This window comes from Glycine soja, chromosome 15 (genome assembly GCF_004193775.1).
Source record: "Glycine soja cultivar W05 chromosome 15, ASM419377v2, whole genome shotgun sequence".
NCBI lineage: Eukaryota > Viridiplantae > Streptophyta > Magnoliopsida > Fabales > Fabaceae > Glycine > Glycine soja.
This window is the reverse complement of record NC_041016.1, coordinates 21,503,251-21,518,477: the sequence shown is the minus strand read 5'-3', so window position 1 is coordinate 21,518,477 and position 15,227 is coordinate 21,503,251. Positions and strand designations below refer to the sequence as shown.

At 33.2% G+C, this 15,227-nt stretch overlaps 2 protein-coding genes across 3 annotated transcripts; one reads left to right on the top strand and one right to left on the bottom strand.

The window, feature by feature from the left end:
- Positions 1 to 869: 869 nt before the first annotated feature.
- Positions 870 to 2,108, bottom strand: LOC114385943 (elastin-like). The gene is made up of 2 exons (XM_028345971.1): positions 2,084 to 2,108; positions 870 to 1,345 (listed from the first exon to the last, which is right to left on the bottom strand). The coding sequence occupies exons 1-2, from the start codon at positions 2,106 to 2,108 to the stop codon at positions 870 to 872; spliced, it is 501 nt and encodes a 166-aa protein (XP_028201772.1).
- Positions 2,109 to 2,815: 707 nt separating this feature from the next.
- On the top strand, positions 2,816 to 11,442 carry LOC114388503 (lysine-specific demethylase JMJ18-like). Of its 2 annotated transcripts, none has more exons than XM_028349017.1 (12): positions 2,816 to 3,077; positions 3,289 to 3,377; positions 4,044 to 4,115; positions 4,609 to 4,686; positions 4,781 to 5,290; positions 5,386 to 5,607; positions 6,070 to 6,231; positions 7,711 to 8,076; positions 8,233 to 9,307; positions 9,399 to 9,502; positions 10,174 to 10,371; positions 10,652 to 11,442. In XM_028349017.1, the coding sequence occupies exons 2-12, from the start codon at positions 3,336 to 3,338 to the stop codon at positions 10,961 to 10,963; spliced, it is 3,141 nt and encodes a 1,046-aa protein (XP_028204818.1). In that variant the 5' UTR covers positions 2,816 to 3,077; positions 3,289 to 3,335; the 3' UTR covers positions 10,964 to 11,442. The 2 variants fall into 2 exon arrangements, with proteins under 2 accessions (XP_028204818.1, XP_028204817.1); XM_028349016.1 differs by having other exon boundaries at positions 2,817 to 3,077; positions 4,781 to 5,296.
- The last annotated feature ends 3,785 nt before the right edge of the window (positions 11,443 to 15,227 follow it).

The window sequence follows — 15,227 nt, the reverse complement described above, 5'->3', positions numbered from 1 at the left end:
GACAACAAGCAACGACGACTTGTGGTGGCCACTGGTGGTCGTGGGTGGTGGAAGAGGAGTTTCTAGGGTTTTTGGACGGAGTTTAGAGAGAAAAGGGTGAAAATTGTATTTTTCACGATGAATAGCATATTTATAATCTGCAAATCTTACTTAATGAACTCATCTCGCTATGTGAATTTCAACTTTTGGCACTGAGCGTGACATTTCGCGTTGAGCGCAATTTCTCTATTGGCTAGAATTGCGCTTAGTGCACTGATCTCGTTGAGTGAGTTATCTCCTCGGGTTGGAATTGTGCTTAGTATGCTTGTCTGGCTAAGCGAGATGTTCAAAAGTGTTATTTTGAAAATCCCAATGATCAAAGCGTGAAGACGTGGGTTGCGAACCTATAGTCCATATTTGAAGGTGATCCAACAGTTAACGAGTTCGAGAACGCAATTTTATCGGAATAGGTTTTGATAAAACTTAAAATCTCATAATTTCAACATAGGTCAATCAAACTCCACATAACCTAACATCCACATCAAGCAATCACACACAACTAATTCACACAACATCTTAATTAATCAAAATCAATCAAATAATCAAATAATATAAGAAATACATTAAACATCAATCTTTAATTAGTAAAATTTCACAGTGTTACACAAATAAATTCTCACAAACCCACTAACCTTGTGTTTGGATGGAGGATTTGAAAATTTCTAGGAAATTTAAATACACAACATTTTAATTGCCTTGATTTAAATTCCTTTCATTTTGTAAATATTTTGTTTGGATGAAGTAATTTAATTTTTTGTATTTTAATTTCCTTTTTTGGATAAAGTAATTCAATTTCAATGAAATTCAAAATTTCATTTTAAAATATTTATTTAAAAAAAAGTGTTGATAGCATTCCCAACCACAACCCCTTCTAAACCAAAATCAACTGCGCCTGTTGCTTCTCCCACTTCATCTCCACCAGCTTCATCCCCCAATGCTGCAATCGCAAACCCTCTTGTTTCATCTCCCATGGTAGCATCTCCTCTGTCTAAAGCTGCTACTCCAGCTCTAGCAACCACTCCTCCGGTGACCACACCTCCCGCGACCACTCCTCCTACGGCTACACCTCCTGCTGTGACACCTGTGAGCTCGCCGCCAGCGCTAGTTCCGGTGAGCTCTCCCCCTGCACTGACACCGACAACTCCGACACCCGTGGTAGCACCCAGCACTGAGGTTTCTGCTCCCAAGTCGAAGAAGAAGACGAAGAAGAGTAAGAAGCACACTGCACCAGCACCGTTGCTGACATTGCTTGGCCCTCTCGCTCCTCCGGTAGGAGCTCCGAGATCAAGCCAGGATGCGTCATCTCCTAAAAAAAAGGTGTGAGAGAGAAAACGAAGGGGCCTATGATACAATGTGAGAGGAGAAAAGTTCAAATTCTTACCATTATGGTGGAATTTCAATTCCTATCATTTTAGTCTATTAAAATTCTTTTAAAAAATGATGTCATTTTAAATTTTTTGAAATCCTATATCCAAACACGTAAATTATGATAGGAGTATTTTAAATTCACTAAAAAAATAAATTACTTTATTTAAATACCCCATCCAAACACAGGATAAATGTTTCAAATTGTTAATGCTAATAATGAACTGTTTATTTAGTTTTAAATTTATTAATGGTAGTATATTATAAACCCAAACATATAAATGTTTTCGTAGTATATTAATACGGATATTGTGTTTAAAAGGAGAAAATATAGAAAATTAAAACAATAACATTATACTAAATGTGTATGAACTTTTTATGGGTAGGTAGTAATTGCTAGCTCCCTAAGGTATTCACAAATTTCGGATATCTGAGTTAATAATGTGACTAATTCTTAATACAGGACTTAGTGAAATATAAAGTTTGCCATCTTTTTTTTTAAATATATTTTGTAAGGATTACACACAAGTCTTATTTTACGAATTCAACCGTGTGTTGACAAGAGTCACATCCATTGCTAAAATCATACGAAATTTTAATCCAAAACATATATGATCCTCGTATACAACTAACAATAATTCTGCTTATTTCTTTTTTTACAGCAAGTGCATCTAAATACTGGATGTTTGTTGGTTCATGGTCATTACTCAAAGTGTATAAGAAAGGACCCACAGTTTTCAGGGAGAGAGAGAGTTTATGTGATTCTTTTATGTGTTTTTTTGTTGAGACAGTACATATATAGTTGGTGGGTTGGTTTGTTTCACCGCTTTCCGTTAATACTGCGTGCGTTATAGCGGGTTCGTTTGACCCTCTCTCATTATCATTTTCTTACTTTTTATTTTTAATTTGAACCTTTTCCTTTTTACTGCTTTTTTATTATTTGTTTCTTTATATTTACTACTTTGGTATGAATGGTTTATTTCGTTTTATTTTATTTTTTTCCCATCCATTTTCAATTCAAATGAACATCAAAGTTTAATTCAATATTTTAATGATAATAAAAACAATTAGAATAAAAGGAGTAGAAGACTCCAAAAAGCAAGCACACCTTTCAACGTGGTATCTTAACTTCTCTACTACCCCTGATTTTTTTAGTGCCATATATATTTTCTCAAAGTTAATAAAAATGCTTTTAATTGTCTTCGTTTTAAAAAAATTATAAAGGAAATTAAATAGAATATTTTGAAAAGTAGTATTCGATTTTTACTTCTTAAATCTGGAGATATAATATCTTTCTCATTATTTCTCTTTATTAATTATATGAATTTAATATTTTTTGTTTCCCAGTCCACCTGTCAAAATAAATGAAAGATTTTTACTCAGTCAATTGTTATTTCTATTTGTTCTTTTAATTTTTGTTGTCTTCATTTTGTGGGAACTGTTCGAATTTTTGAGTATTTGATTCCAAGATTCATAGTATTTTGTACTCTTTTTTTAAAAAAAAAATTTGTAGGTAATTGTCAGGGGGTTTCACAGAAATTTGCATACACATGCAAATTGAATTTGCATTTAGGTTTTCTTCACTGTGTTGATTTCCAAAGGAATTTCTTGTTTAATTCATTTGTACGCAATCAGAACGTGAAAGGAACCGAACTATCTTTTGCTGCATTGAGGTGAATATTGTCATGTTCTGCATTTGTTCTTCTTTTTCCCCTCTTAAATTTCTTGCTTTTCTTTTTTATTAATTTTAATTTGAACTGTTTTTAACGTTTCTTTTTTCTGTCAATTAGTTTGCTAATAGAGAAGTAGAAAACTGTTTCTGGGTTGCCTCCTTGATCTTTTTGTGGACTCTAATGATAAAGGGGTATCTGGTTTTTGTTGCAGGCATAATTGTTGTTCAATTGGTTTTTCATATCATAATCTTGCATTGAATGGAGCAGTTGAAATTGGCGGCAGATTCTGAAGCCAAAGAGGTTAGATTTTCAAACCCTAGCAATGTATCATGTCTTTGTTTTTGAAGCCTGTTTGGAATATTTTATTATCCTGTTTCTCTGTTTGAATCTTCTACCCTTTGTTTTTGTGGATCACAATTGCTGGTGATCTTATTATCCTTGTTTATGCAGTTTGAAGATTTGTTGCAATTCTTGTGTTATTATTCCCTTGGTTTTCTTTTCTTGTTCTGTTTATAACATTGTGTGTTCACTTGTCAGAGCTATTGATGTTCATTACTTGTAGTTTAGTTGATCAACTAACTTCTGCTGCTCAGAAGGATGGTTTAAATTGTTAATTCCCTCATATCCTAATTGCTTAACATTTTTCTTTACCCTGACTTTTAAGATGTATGTGTAAGCTATATGGTTTCTTTCTTTCACGGGGTTTGGAAAGATTAGAAATTTTTTATCAAGTGGTGGTAAATAGTACTGCCTTTGTTTAGCCTTTTGGAGTCGCATACACTAGTGGTATTGGTATCTCTTGATCTCTTTGACATTAAAATGTTACACCAGTTTGTACCAAATCCTTTGGCAATATTTGGATTGTGACATTATTAGTTATAATTAGATTCAATTCATTGTTTACCTTGATTACTTTTAGATAGACTGATAATTTTAACAAGTTTATCATTCTTACATATTTTTCAGGATAAGTCTTTGGGACACAAGCCAAAAAATAACAATGCCCTTGAGTCTTCTGACAGTCTGAGAAATAAAAAGGTATGCAATATGGTCCGATATATTGAGCATGCATAATGTTTTGATGGTCCATGAACAATATTTTGTATTTTTCTAGGTCTTTGGAACAAACAGGAACCAACTTATGAAATCTGAATGGAATTAACTTTTCAACACCCTGTGCTTTAACTTTAAATAGGTTTTTTCCTAAACTCCCCCCCGCCCCCTCCGCGTTTCTTGAAGATGAACATGTTTAATATGAGGGTTCAAAATTTTGAGCTATTTATACTTGTCTAGATAAGTAGATAACCATGAGTTGAGTCTAACTTCAATAATTTGATAACCATCTTATTGAAAGCGTGAAGGGATATCAGTTAAGTCAATGACTATATTCAGTATTTTCAAACATATTTCTTATAGTATAGAAGAAAATAATGCATTGAATGCTACCATTGATGACTATATACAAGAGAGGGAGAAAGTTTTGTATTTTTTTTTTCTTTTCATATGTTGGATTATTGTTGCTACATTGCAGATATCAGCTCGATGGGATCCGGTTGAAGCATGTCGGCCTATAATTGAAGAAGCACCTGTTTTTTATCCGACTATTGAAGTACTTATTATTATAGCCATCTTCACATTTGTTGTTGCAATATACTCATTTTTTATCTTGAGTAATTTGATTTCTTATTTTACTTTTTAATTAGGAATTTGAAGACACGCTTAGTTACATAGGAAAGATACGACCCCTAGCTGAACCCCATGGCATATGTAGGATCGTTCCTCCAGCTTGCTGGGCTCCACCCTGTCCTCTTAAGGAGAAAGATCTATGGGAAAATACTGAATTTCCCACTCGTATTCAACAAATTGATTTGCTTCAAAATAGGGAACCTATGAGGAAAAAAAGTAGGGGAAGGAAGCGAAAACGTAGAAAGCACTCCAAAACAGGCACATGTAGGAGGAAGCCTGCCAATGCAGCTTCTGAAGCTAAGAATGCTTCTGAGTCTGAAGAGAAATTCGGATTTCAATCAGGGTCAGACTTCACGCTTAAAGACTTTCAGCAATATGCTAATTTTTTTAAGGAATGCTACTTTGGGTTGAGAGATGCTAATGGAGACAGAATAGTGAGTGAAAGTGACCATCAAAAGAGATGGGAGCCCTCTGAGGAGGAAATTGAAGGTGAATACTGGCGAATAATTGAGCAACCAACTGATGAGGTTGAGGTATTAATCATTGTCTATTGACAACTATATTAGTCTTTATTGCCGCATAACTGTGCTAACAGTTTGTATGTTGCTGTGTCATATTGTAGGTGTATTATGGAGCTGACTTGGAAACTGGAGCACTTGGAAGTGGTTTTCCCAAGGCCGCATCATTAACTAAGAGTGAGTCAGATCAATATGCCCAGTCTGGCTGGAATCTGAATAATTTTGCCCGACTGCCAGGTTCTGTACTAAGTTATGAAGGAAGTGATATATCAGGAGTTCTAGTGCCATGGCTGTATGTTGGCATGTGTTTTTCATCATTTTGCTGGGTAAGTGATGAGAATTTTTTGTCCAAGTCTAAATTTATGATTAAGGGAAAGCGTTAAGACATGAGATAGAATATTACCAATTTTTTGTCATGACATGATATGATAAGTTGAAGTTATTTTTCATGAAAGTTTTCTTAAATTTTTTAACATCTGTTGTTTAGTTACTATAGAAAATTTCTCATTTAGTTAAAGGTTTACTTGACAAAATAAACAATTAGAAGTAATAAAGAATGAAGTGGGCCACTACATACTGCTTCATCATTAAATCATTTAATTTAATAGAATCCTCAGTATGTTGGTACTTGCAATATTTTGGATTCCACTTATATTAATATGTTTGACCTGTTGAACTATAAAACTAATAAAATGTCTTGATCTTGAATTTTGCTTTTCTTTCCTTTCAATCCCTAACTATTTTCTAGAAGGATAACGCATTGTATCATTTTCTGCTTCTTGGAGCAGCATGTTGAGGACCATCACCTCTATTCACTAAACTATTTGCACTGGGGTGACCCAAAAGTATGGTATGGAGTACCTGGAAGCCATGCTGCAGCCTTGGAAAAAGTAATGAGGAAGCACTTGCCTGATTTATTTGAGGAACAACCAAATCTACTCAATGATCTGGTATAATGCTACCACTTGTACTTTCCTTGTTACTTTTACTTGTTGACTAGTATTTTCAGTTACTGGTTGCTTTAGTGCTTCTTTATTGTTTCTATAGAGAAGAACTATAACTTAATGTTGTGCGTCTCAGAGGTATGCACATGTGTACTATACAAGAGTACTATATATAGTAACATATTAGAGTAAAAAGGGGGTCAATCTTAAATACAAATCAAATCCCTAATTACAATAATGGCTATCTTCCTGATATTAACATGTGTCTATTACAATATAACCATGTGTAAAATATTTGGGTTATGCAATAAGCTTCTGCATGCCCTTTATTTTAAAAAATATAACCTTGTGTATAATATGCTATTTAACACACTCTCCCATCAAGGTGAAACATATATGGTGTGTAATAAGCTTGTCACAAGTATATTTAACCTGAACCTCAAAGAAGCTTGGCAAACATACCAGCCAGCTGATTGCTGGAGTTAACAAAGTTGGTTGTAATTTCGCTGGAAAGCACCTTTTCTCTAACAAAGTGACAGTTGATCTTTCTATGCCTCTGATCCTTTCATGTGTTTGTCTCCCAATTTTAGCTGTTGGAGTAGTTGCCTAAGTTGCATAAGCTCACATGTGGCTATTGCCATAGAACAAAATCCAACTTTTGCACTGGATCTAGTAATTATGTTTTCCTTATTGCTCTTCCATGATATTAGGTTTCCTCCAGCAAGAACACAGTATCCTTAAGTGGATCTTGTGTCTAAGGGTGACCTTTCCCAGTCAACATCAGAGTAATGAATGATCTTTGCATTGCCTTTGTCCTCATGTAATAATCCTCTACCTAGTGTATTCTTTATGAACTGAAGAATGAATTTCACAACATCCAAATGACTATCACAATTGGCATTCAGAAATTGACTAACCATACTTATAACAAAGGTGATGTCAGGTTTGGTGATTATGAGATAGTTAAGTTTGCCTACCAGGCGTAATACATGCTGATCAGCATAGTGTAAGATGCCTTTATATATATATATATATAAATATTAAGTAAAACTGCGGAAGCTATAGTAATTTGGTATTAAATTTTGAGTAAGAGAAATTATCAGTTACTACACCTGAGAACTGAAATTCATTATAGACTCCAGCAAACCACTCTGCTAGTGTGTTTAGGAAAAGGTGGTGACTGAGAATTGGCATGATCTTAATGACTTGACGGTTCCTCGTGACCAATATTCTTTATGACACAAACTTTCAGTTCTGTTATTGCTGCAGTGATGCTCACTCTTATAAATCTGTTTATAGCATTTCCCTCCTTACAAAGTGGGATGAATTTTGTCAGTTGTATTTCTACTAATAATTAACATTTGTTCATCTCCAGATTTCCCCAGTGCACTTGTTCAGTTTTTAGCATTCTATGTACACTACATAGCTTTTAGGTTTGTGAAAGTATTATGATTCTAATGGTTTTGATTTTTTCCTTTTAAGCAGGTTACCCAGTTTTCTCCTTCAATTCTTAAATCTGAGGGAGTGCCTGTGTATCGCACAGTTCAGCATTCTGGGGAATTTGTTATTACCTTTCCCAGGGCATATCATGCTGGCTTCAATTGTGGCTTCAACTGTGCAGAGGCAGTGAATGTGGCTCCTATTGATTGGTTAATGCATGGACAAAATGCTGTCGAGCTTTACAGGTTACAATGCCGTAAGACATCCTTGTCACATGACAAGCTGTTATTTGGGTCAGCACTGGAAGCTGTACGAGCCCTTGCAGAGCTAGCTCTTGGAAAGGAAACTCCAAAAAGTTTGAAATGGGGAAGTGTTTGTGGGAAAGATGGAGATCTTACCAAGGCAGTTAAGGTAGTGATTCTCAGCCTCCACTTTGATGATACTTACTTCCACAAATTCTGAAAGCTACTGTAAAGTTTTGGAACTCATTTATTATACTGTTTTTTGATACCATGCAGATATTTTATTCAGTACTCATTTTCTTTGTTACCCTTATTTGTGATATAGGCAAGGATAAAGATGGAAGAAGAAAGGCTAGACTGTCTTCCAAATCATCTTAAGTTGCTGAAGATGAACAGTGATTTTGATTTGTACAAGGAAAGAGAATGCTTCTCTTGCTTCTATGACTTGCACCTATCAGCTATGGGTTGTGAGTGCTCCCCTGACAGATATTCTTGTCTTAAGCATGCTAATTTGTTCTGCTTGTGTGGATTGGAGAAAAGATTTGTTCTGCTTCGATATACTATAAGTGAACTAAATAAATTGCTTGAAGCATTAGAAGGAGAATCACATGCTATTGAGGTGTGGGCAAATAAAAACTTTGGAATGATTTCTGCCAATGCCAATGAGGTTTGCTTAGATAAACCAGACCTTGAGAAAGACATGTACAAAATCAAGAATTGTGAAGAAATGGAAAGCTCAACTGGCTTTGCAGGAACCAAGGATAGGTCAAATTTAAATGCACCTAGCAGTCCTAATAGTCATATTACTTCAGAGATAGTGCAGTCTGAGGCTCACCCTGTAACTTCAAGTGCAGCATATGAAAGTATAGATAGTCATAATGATAATAATAATGATAAAAAGTTGATCACAGACAACAAAGATAAAGTGGATCAGGCTGGTTCTCTGGATTTGAATCTTGATGTTATCTCTGGTGAAAATGAAAATCATTTGCTGCATATTGCTGGTAAGCATCATAGTAAAGGTGTTTTAGTAGAGGAAAAAGTGTGCTGTTCAGAAACCAAACAGGAAGAAGACAACATGGAACTTTGTGGTGAGGGTAACTTATCAAACTCGTTTTCTGTTCTAAAGACAGATTTTTCATCATGTTCAAGGGGTGTTCGTAATTATTGTACATTTGATGGTGGAAAAATTGAGATGGATCTGCAAATGGATTCTGATTCTGGAAATCAGCACAACAATCTATTTGAAAGGAAAGCCATAGACACCACACATACTAGTATATCTTTGACAGACGAAAGCTGCTTAGTGCAAATGTTTGGTACTTCTGTAAAGCTTGTAAGTTTGGGATCTGCTGTTTATGGAAAGCTCTGGTGCAGTAAGCACACACTATACCCAAAAGGTATGCCAGTAGGATCTTTTCTGGGTTTATATTTTATTAGATTATCTATTTCTTGGAACTTACTTGTCCAGTTTTTGGTATACTTTTGAAGGATTCAAGACTCGAGTTAATTTCTTTAGCATTCTTGATCCAACAAGAATCTGTACCTATATTTCTGAAGTCATTGATGCTGGTTTTCTTGGACCTCTTTTCAAGGTATCATTCCTAACCTTGTTTCTGTTTTAGGTTTGAAAAGGAAACAATATTGACAAGTCACTGTTTCTTGATAATACTGGAATCCATGTAGTCAACCCACCAGAATATGGTGTTTGTTGCTGTTGTTGACATTTTCAGTTGCCAAATTCCATTTCCAAATGCATTTTAGCTTGAATATTAATTTACAAACAGTTTCTTGGTCTCCAATGTAGATTCAACTTGAAGGATATTTTTAAAATATTGGCATGCATTTTTCTCTAGATGCCTTTATTAAAAAGATATAGTTGTTTGCCTCAGCAAGAATGCATGGAATGTTTTGCACAATATGCTTTGTTTGCTGGGTTATGGAGTATTTTGTTAAAATATAATGCTACAGATTTATGGGACAGATTACTTCAAGATCGTGTGTGTTTCTGTTGATGGGATAGATCCAGTGGCTGCCTACTAATTTTTCCATCATTAGATGTTCATGTAGAGGCATCAATGTCTCAAGTTATTGAATCTGACAAAATAGTGATAATCTTTTGTTTCTTTTGGTTAAGAAACTCAATGACATTACTATATAGCACTAATTAATTAACTATATCCGAGTCTTTATGGTAGTATTGATTTGCATTGACATGATTTCAATTTAAGTGTACTTCTTTCTCATCCCATACAACATATTTCAGGTTACCATGGAAGAATGTCCAAGTGAGGCTTTCACAGATACCTCAGCAGATAATTGCTGGGAATCAGTTCTGAAGAGATTACATCATGAAATCATGAGGCAAAGGAGTCTAGGTGAACTAGAACTTCCTCTCTTAGAGCTCCTGAAAAGCATTAATGGTCATAGAATGTTTGGCTTCCTTTTACCATCTATTATTCAGGTAATGTAAACACACGAATCTTATATTTTTGCCCAACGTGAGCTAACACTAATATCTTCTATTTGTAGATTACTGTCTAATTTAAAATTAATTCACATAATTCAAATCTCTTTACCAAATTGTGTGTTGAACTAAATTAACATAGCTTATTATAGTAAATTTTGTTCAATGACTACCAAATTAATTTTGGATATAGTTTGGTTAAACTTGACTCTTCTCGAACATTCCTCTGGATTTATGTTCTTACTTCTGATGTTCTATTACATTCTGACACTTTCAGGCCATCGAAGCTCAAGATCCCAGCCATCTGTGTGTAGAGTACTGGAATCACAAAGTTGCCCCTTCTGGCAGTGTTGTTGATAACTTCACATATGGTTCCAGTGGTATTATTATCAATACCAAAAATTTTGGTATTGATTTGATTAAGCAGGAAAAAGAGGACATCCTTGAAGAGATGAAATTAATACTGCAAAGGGCAAGTCCTGATGAGTTAAGCACAATGCATAAGTTACTCAGCTCTGATGCACAGTGCTGTGAGTGGAGAGTGGCATTGATAGCGCTGATGGATGAGATCCGAAACGCTCGTCAATAAAGTGTGAAGATCTCAATTCTTTCTGACTCTGGATAGTTATACTTCCTTTAGTCATTATAGTTTAGATCCATTCTTTCAAAGATAAATTAAACTGAAGAGTTTGCTGGGTGAAGCGGAGATAAATTTTTGCTACTTGCTCATAATAAGTGACCTAATACAGATGGATAAAGCCATTGACCCATTTTCATACTTTCCTATACATTGCCTTCTAAGGTCTAGCCTTTAGCTTTAGCTGGATTTAGGTTTTACATTTATTTCCTTTTCTCTAAATTTTTGTATATACTAAGAAAAATGCTGCTGTTACAATAAATGATCAAAGGTAGGGAAAATACATAGGGACATCTGATATTCTTCTCTAGGTTGAGGTAAGTGCAAATCTGATGGGGGAATGCTCTTTGACCTTGGAGGTTTTCAGTCTTGGATCTTTATCCTAAAATTTTATCCAAAAAAAATCCCCACGTCCTGCATTATTTGCATTTAATTTGAGTGATTTAGCTCTATGTGGTTGCCTTTTAGTCTACCTATCAAATAACTCGAGAGGAAAATCAAATAAAATACAGAACTTAAAAGCTGGGGGCAAGCGATGCCAGTTTCTGTTGTGGCCATTGATTGTGTTTTGCAAAGAGAAATTTTATTTCTACAATTATTTCTATAATTAGAAGAAAATTAGGAAGAGAAGAAATACATCTGGGATAAGAAGAAAAAAGATAGAGAAAATGATTTTAAGAAAGATGTTTTAAAAAATGTATGAAGAGAATGAAATGTTATTTAAGCAAGTGTGTAAAGTTAATACTTATAAGTTCAATTTCTCACTAGACTACTTGTAAGTGTATAATATCACGAAAAGAACTCAAGTTGACGTTTCATCTGTACAATTATAATTTTTCTTGAGTATTTTTCTTTTCTCGGATCATATCAAAATTGGCTAAATTATAGTTCAAGCCCCATATGATTTAATAATTTTTGTTTGCCATACGCAGTTTAAATGATATAATTTAATATTTGAAAGAACAAGTGTTTAGAGGTATTTTTCGAAAGTAATTTTAGAAAAATAACGGTAGAAATTATTAAAACAAGTTATTCATCTAACAGTTAAATAAATTTTTTAACTAGTGAAATTTTTTTTTCTAGAAAATAGTAAAATAAATTAAAAACTAAATAAAATAATTTGTCAAACATAATTAAAGGGTATTGAAGAATAACAAAAATTCGACAATAAAATTGTCCCATTTGTTTTTGTAATGTATTTTAAAATTAAGTATATAAGAAAATACGTAAAATTGTGGGAAATATTTTATGTCAAAATACTTAAACTAATAACTAAAATAATTGTCCACGAATATTTAGTTTAACGTTAACAAGTCGTTTGTTCAAGTAAAATTGGATTCGTTGTATTAAATTAGGTCTTAAGTTTGAATCTTTGTGAATGAAAAAATATAGTTGGTAGATACTTTAATCACTAACATGGTTAACTTTTAAAAAATCAATAACTTGGTTATCCAAAAAAAAACTTATAATTTAGTGTTCAAAGTTGGATCAACCACACAAAAAGGAGGTATTTTAAGTAACTTTAAATAATCTTTATTTACATTTTTTTTTTCAAATGACTTATTTGGTCCTTTATCTTTTTTTTTTTTTAATTTGATCATTTATCCCTTAAAAAGTTCATTTTGATCATTTATCTTATTGTTCAGTTTAGTTTTTTTTATCTTTTTAAAAAGTTTATTTGGTCATTTATCTTATTTTTTGGTTAAGTTTGATCTTTTATGTTATTTTTTGTTGTTTAGTTTGATTCTTCAATCTATTTAAGATAGACTTTGCTAATTATTTAATAATGAACTTTTTTTAGTCAGTTTTCTTTCTTTTTGCTCTACTTCATTTTTAATAAAAAAAAGTTCATTTTAAATAATTAACGAAATCAATTTTAAATGGATTGAAAGACTAAACTGAACAAAAGGAAGAAACTAAATGACTAAAATAATCTTTTTAAAAGATAAAAGATTAAACTGAAAAAAATAAAAATAAAATAAGAGACCAAAAATGAATTTTTAAAAATATAAATTATCAAATTGACCTAAAAAAAATAAGTTAAAGGACCAAATAGGTCATTTGTCAAAAAAAAAATTATGCTAACCTTTATTATTTACTTTTAGGATAAAAACATTAAAAAAATAAATTACTTCACTTGTAAATATATTTTAACTAAAATGAATTTTATTCCAAATAAAATTCACAAACCTTCACTGAAACACCTAGCTTGTAAGTATTTGTTCCATCTATTAAGCGATGGCTACATATGGGTAGTGTGATGTTGTTGTTCTTTTGGCTCATTTTCTGTGGTTAATGTCCCTGTTTGAGTTTTATTGTTCCATTTTTTAAACTCTATTGTGCAATGAAGCATACTAAGACTCAGTAGTGGGAGTAATGGTTTTGCTATAATAAATTTGGTTGATGATGTAATTCCTCTCGATTTATATATAAACAAAAAAAAATATGTTATACCTTAAACTTAAATATAAATAAATTTAACTAATTTTGTTTCATTTAATACTATCATCCTTAAAATACTTTTTATTAAATTTTAATTATTCTTTTTATTTACAATAATAAATTCTAATGAAGGATATTTTAAAAATAATCTTATTTTTTCATGAGATTAAAAAATTAAATAATGTTATTAATTTTTTAATTAATATGAAATTAATTATTTTTATTTATATATGACTAAGAGGGAGGAGCCTTTGCTGTAATAAATTTAGTGGATTGTCGCTATGATAATACAGATTATTGCATTCATGTCATTGAAACTTATTTGAACCTTTTGTTTCTCACGATTTGTCGTAAATTATATTGTAATCAATAGTTCAAATGTTCAATGCTTGTGCATAAAATCATAACGGGTTCAGGCCATACAAGTGTTGTGGATTGGTAAGCTCAAGGTAATTTTTTAATTCTTACAATAAATAAAGGCTATTTGGCAACTAAATCAGAAATATACCATATACAGATTCATGAACTAAATCAGAGTTTCAAGCAGTGTTATGGTGGAAGGTGTAGGGGGTGGTCAACTTGGAGAAAAAAAAATAGAAATGTCAACAGAGGAGCTAGCACGTGCAAACTTTTAAAAATGGAGAAAAAATTGAGGTCATACAGGTGGGAGAGGGCAAGGGACGTTCAAAATTGGGTTCCCATTGTCCAGGACGAGATAATATCTGATTCTTTGCTTTTGAATGAGCAAGTACATCAACCATTCAACTAGGCCACGCAGCATCAACCGCGCACTAATTCAAATGAACAACTCAATTCTTTCATTGGAAGGAGATAGAATGTTAGTTGGATGATTAAAACAGAAGAAAAAAAAAGAGAAAAAAGATTACGGGCTTGATTCTTTTACAAAATAAAATTAACAAACCTACAATTAACATTTGTTGATAAAAAAAATTCTTGGTTGGAATTCGAGTGATAGGAATCATGGATCTCTTGATATGGAAGTGGTTATATATGGAGACCCCCCTTAGTTGAAGGGGTTACAAGTTATCAGTCTCAATTGCTTGTTTATGATGATGGTAAATAAGAGTTCCGATATTTTTATTTGGAATTGGAGAGGTGCTGCTAATAGAGCTTTCTTTCATTTAAGTAAGCAATATGTCAAAGGGCGGCTTCTAAGGTGGGGGGCATGAATAAATCCCCCACCGTGAGAAACAAAGCTGGTGCGCAGGATTTTGGTTTTTTTTTTAGATATGTGTGAAACTACGGTAGACATGTCCACACCAGAATAAATAAAAAAAAATGCTAAAATAACACAATCACCAGCCTCGCAATCCAGGATACAACAATCTAAGGTGGGGGGCCCTCTTTCACTTAGAGAGGACCACAGTTCAATATATGGTCTTCAACACATGTTTGAGAGGCTAGATAGGGCGTCGAACAATGATTTGTGGAGGCTTCTATTTCCTGGTGCAGTGGTTAAGGTTTTGCCTAGACTTGAATTTTCAGACCATCATCCAATCCTTATAGCTCTTCATGGTTTTGAAAGGGAGACATATCTTAGGCTTTTAAATTTGAATGTGCATGGTTAACTCATTATTCCTTCAATGATGTGGTTACCTCTGCATGGAAATCTAATGCCCCTTTTGTGCCTAATATTTCTAACTTGCAAGGAACCTTTCTCTATGACAATGGGATATTTTTGGAGAAATTAAAGTGAAGAAAAGAAAATTGTTGGCTCGTGTTGAAGGTATCCAAAATCAAAAGCATAATGGCT

Coding starts and splice junctions, on each gene's coding strand:
- LOC114385943 (XM_028345971.1), bottom strand. CDS start 2,108: ATGACCATGAACCAACAAACATCCA. Junction 1,346..2,083: donor CATGAACCAACAAACATCCA/GTATTTAGATGC, acceptor CCTTTTTTTTAG/GAGATGACGCATCCTGGCTT.
- LOC114388503 (XM_028349016.1), top strand. CDS start 3,336: ATGGAGCAGTTGAAATTGGCGGCAGATTCTGAAGCCAAAGAG. Junction 4,687..4,780: donor TTTTTTATCCGACTATTGAA/GTACTTATTATT, acceptor CTTTTTAATTAG/GAATTTGAAGACACGCTTAG. Junction 9,503..10,173: donor TTCTTGGACCTCTTTTCAAG/GTATCATTCCTA, acceptor AACATATTTCAG/GTTACCATGGAAGAATGTCC.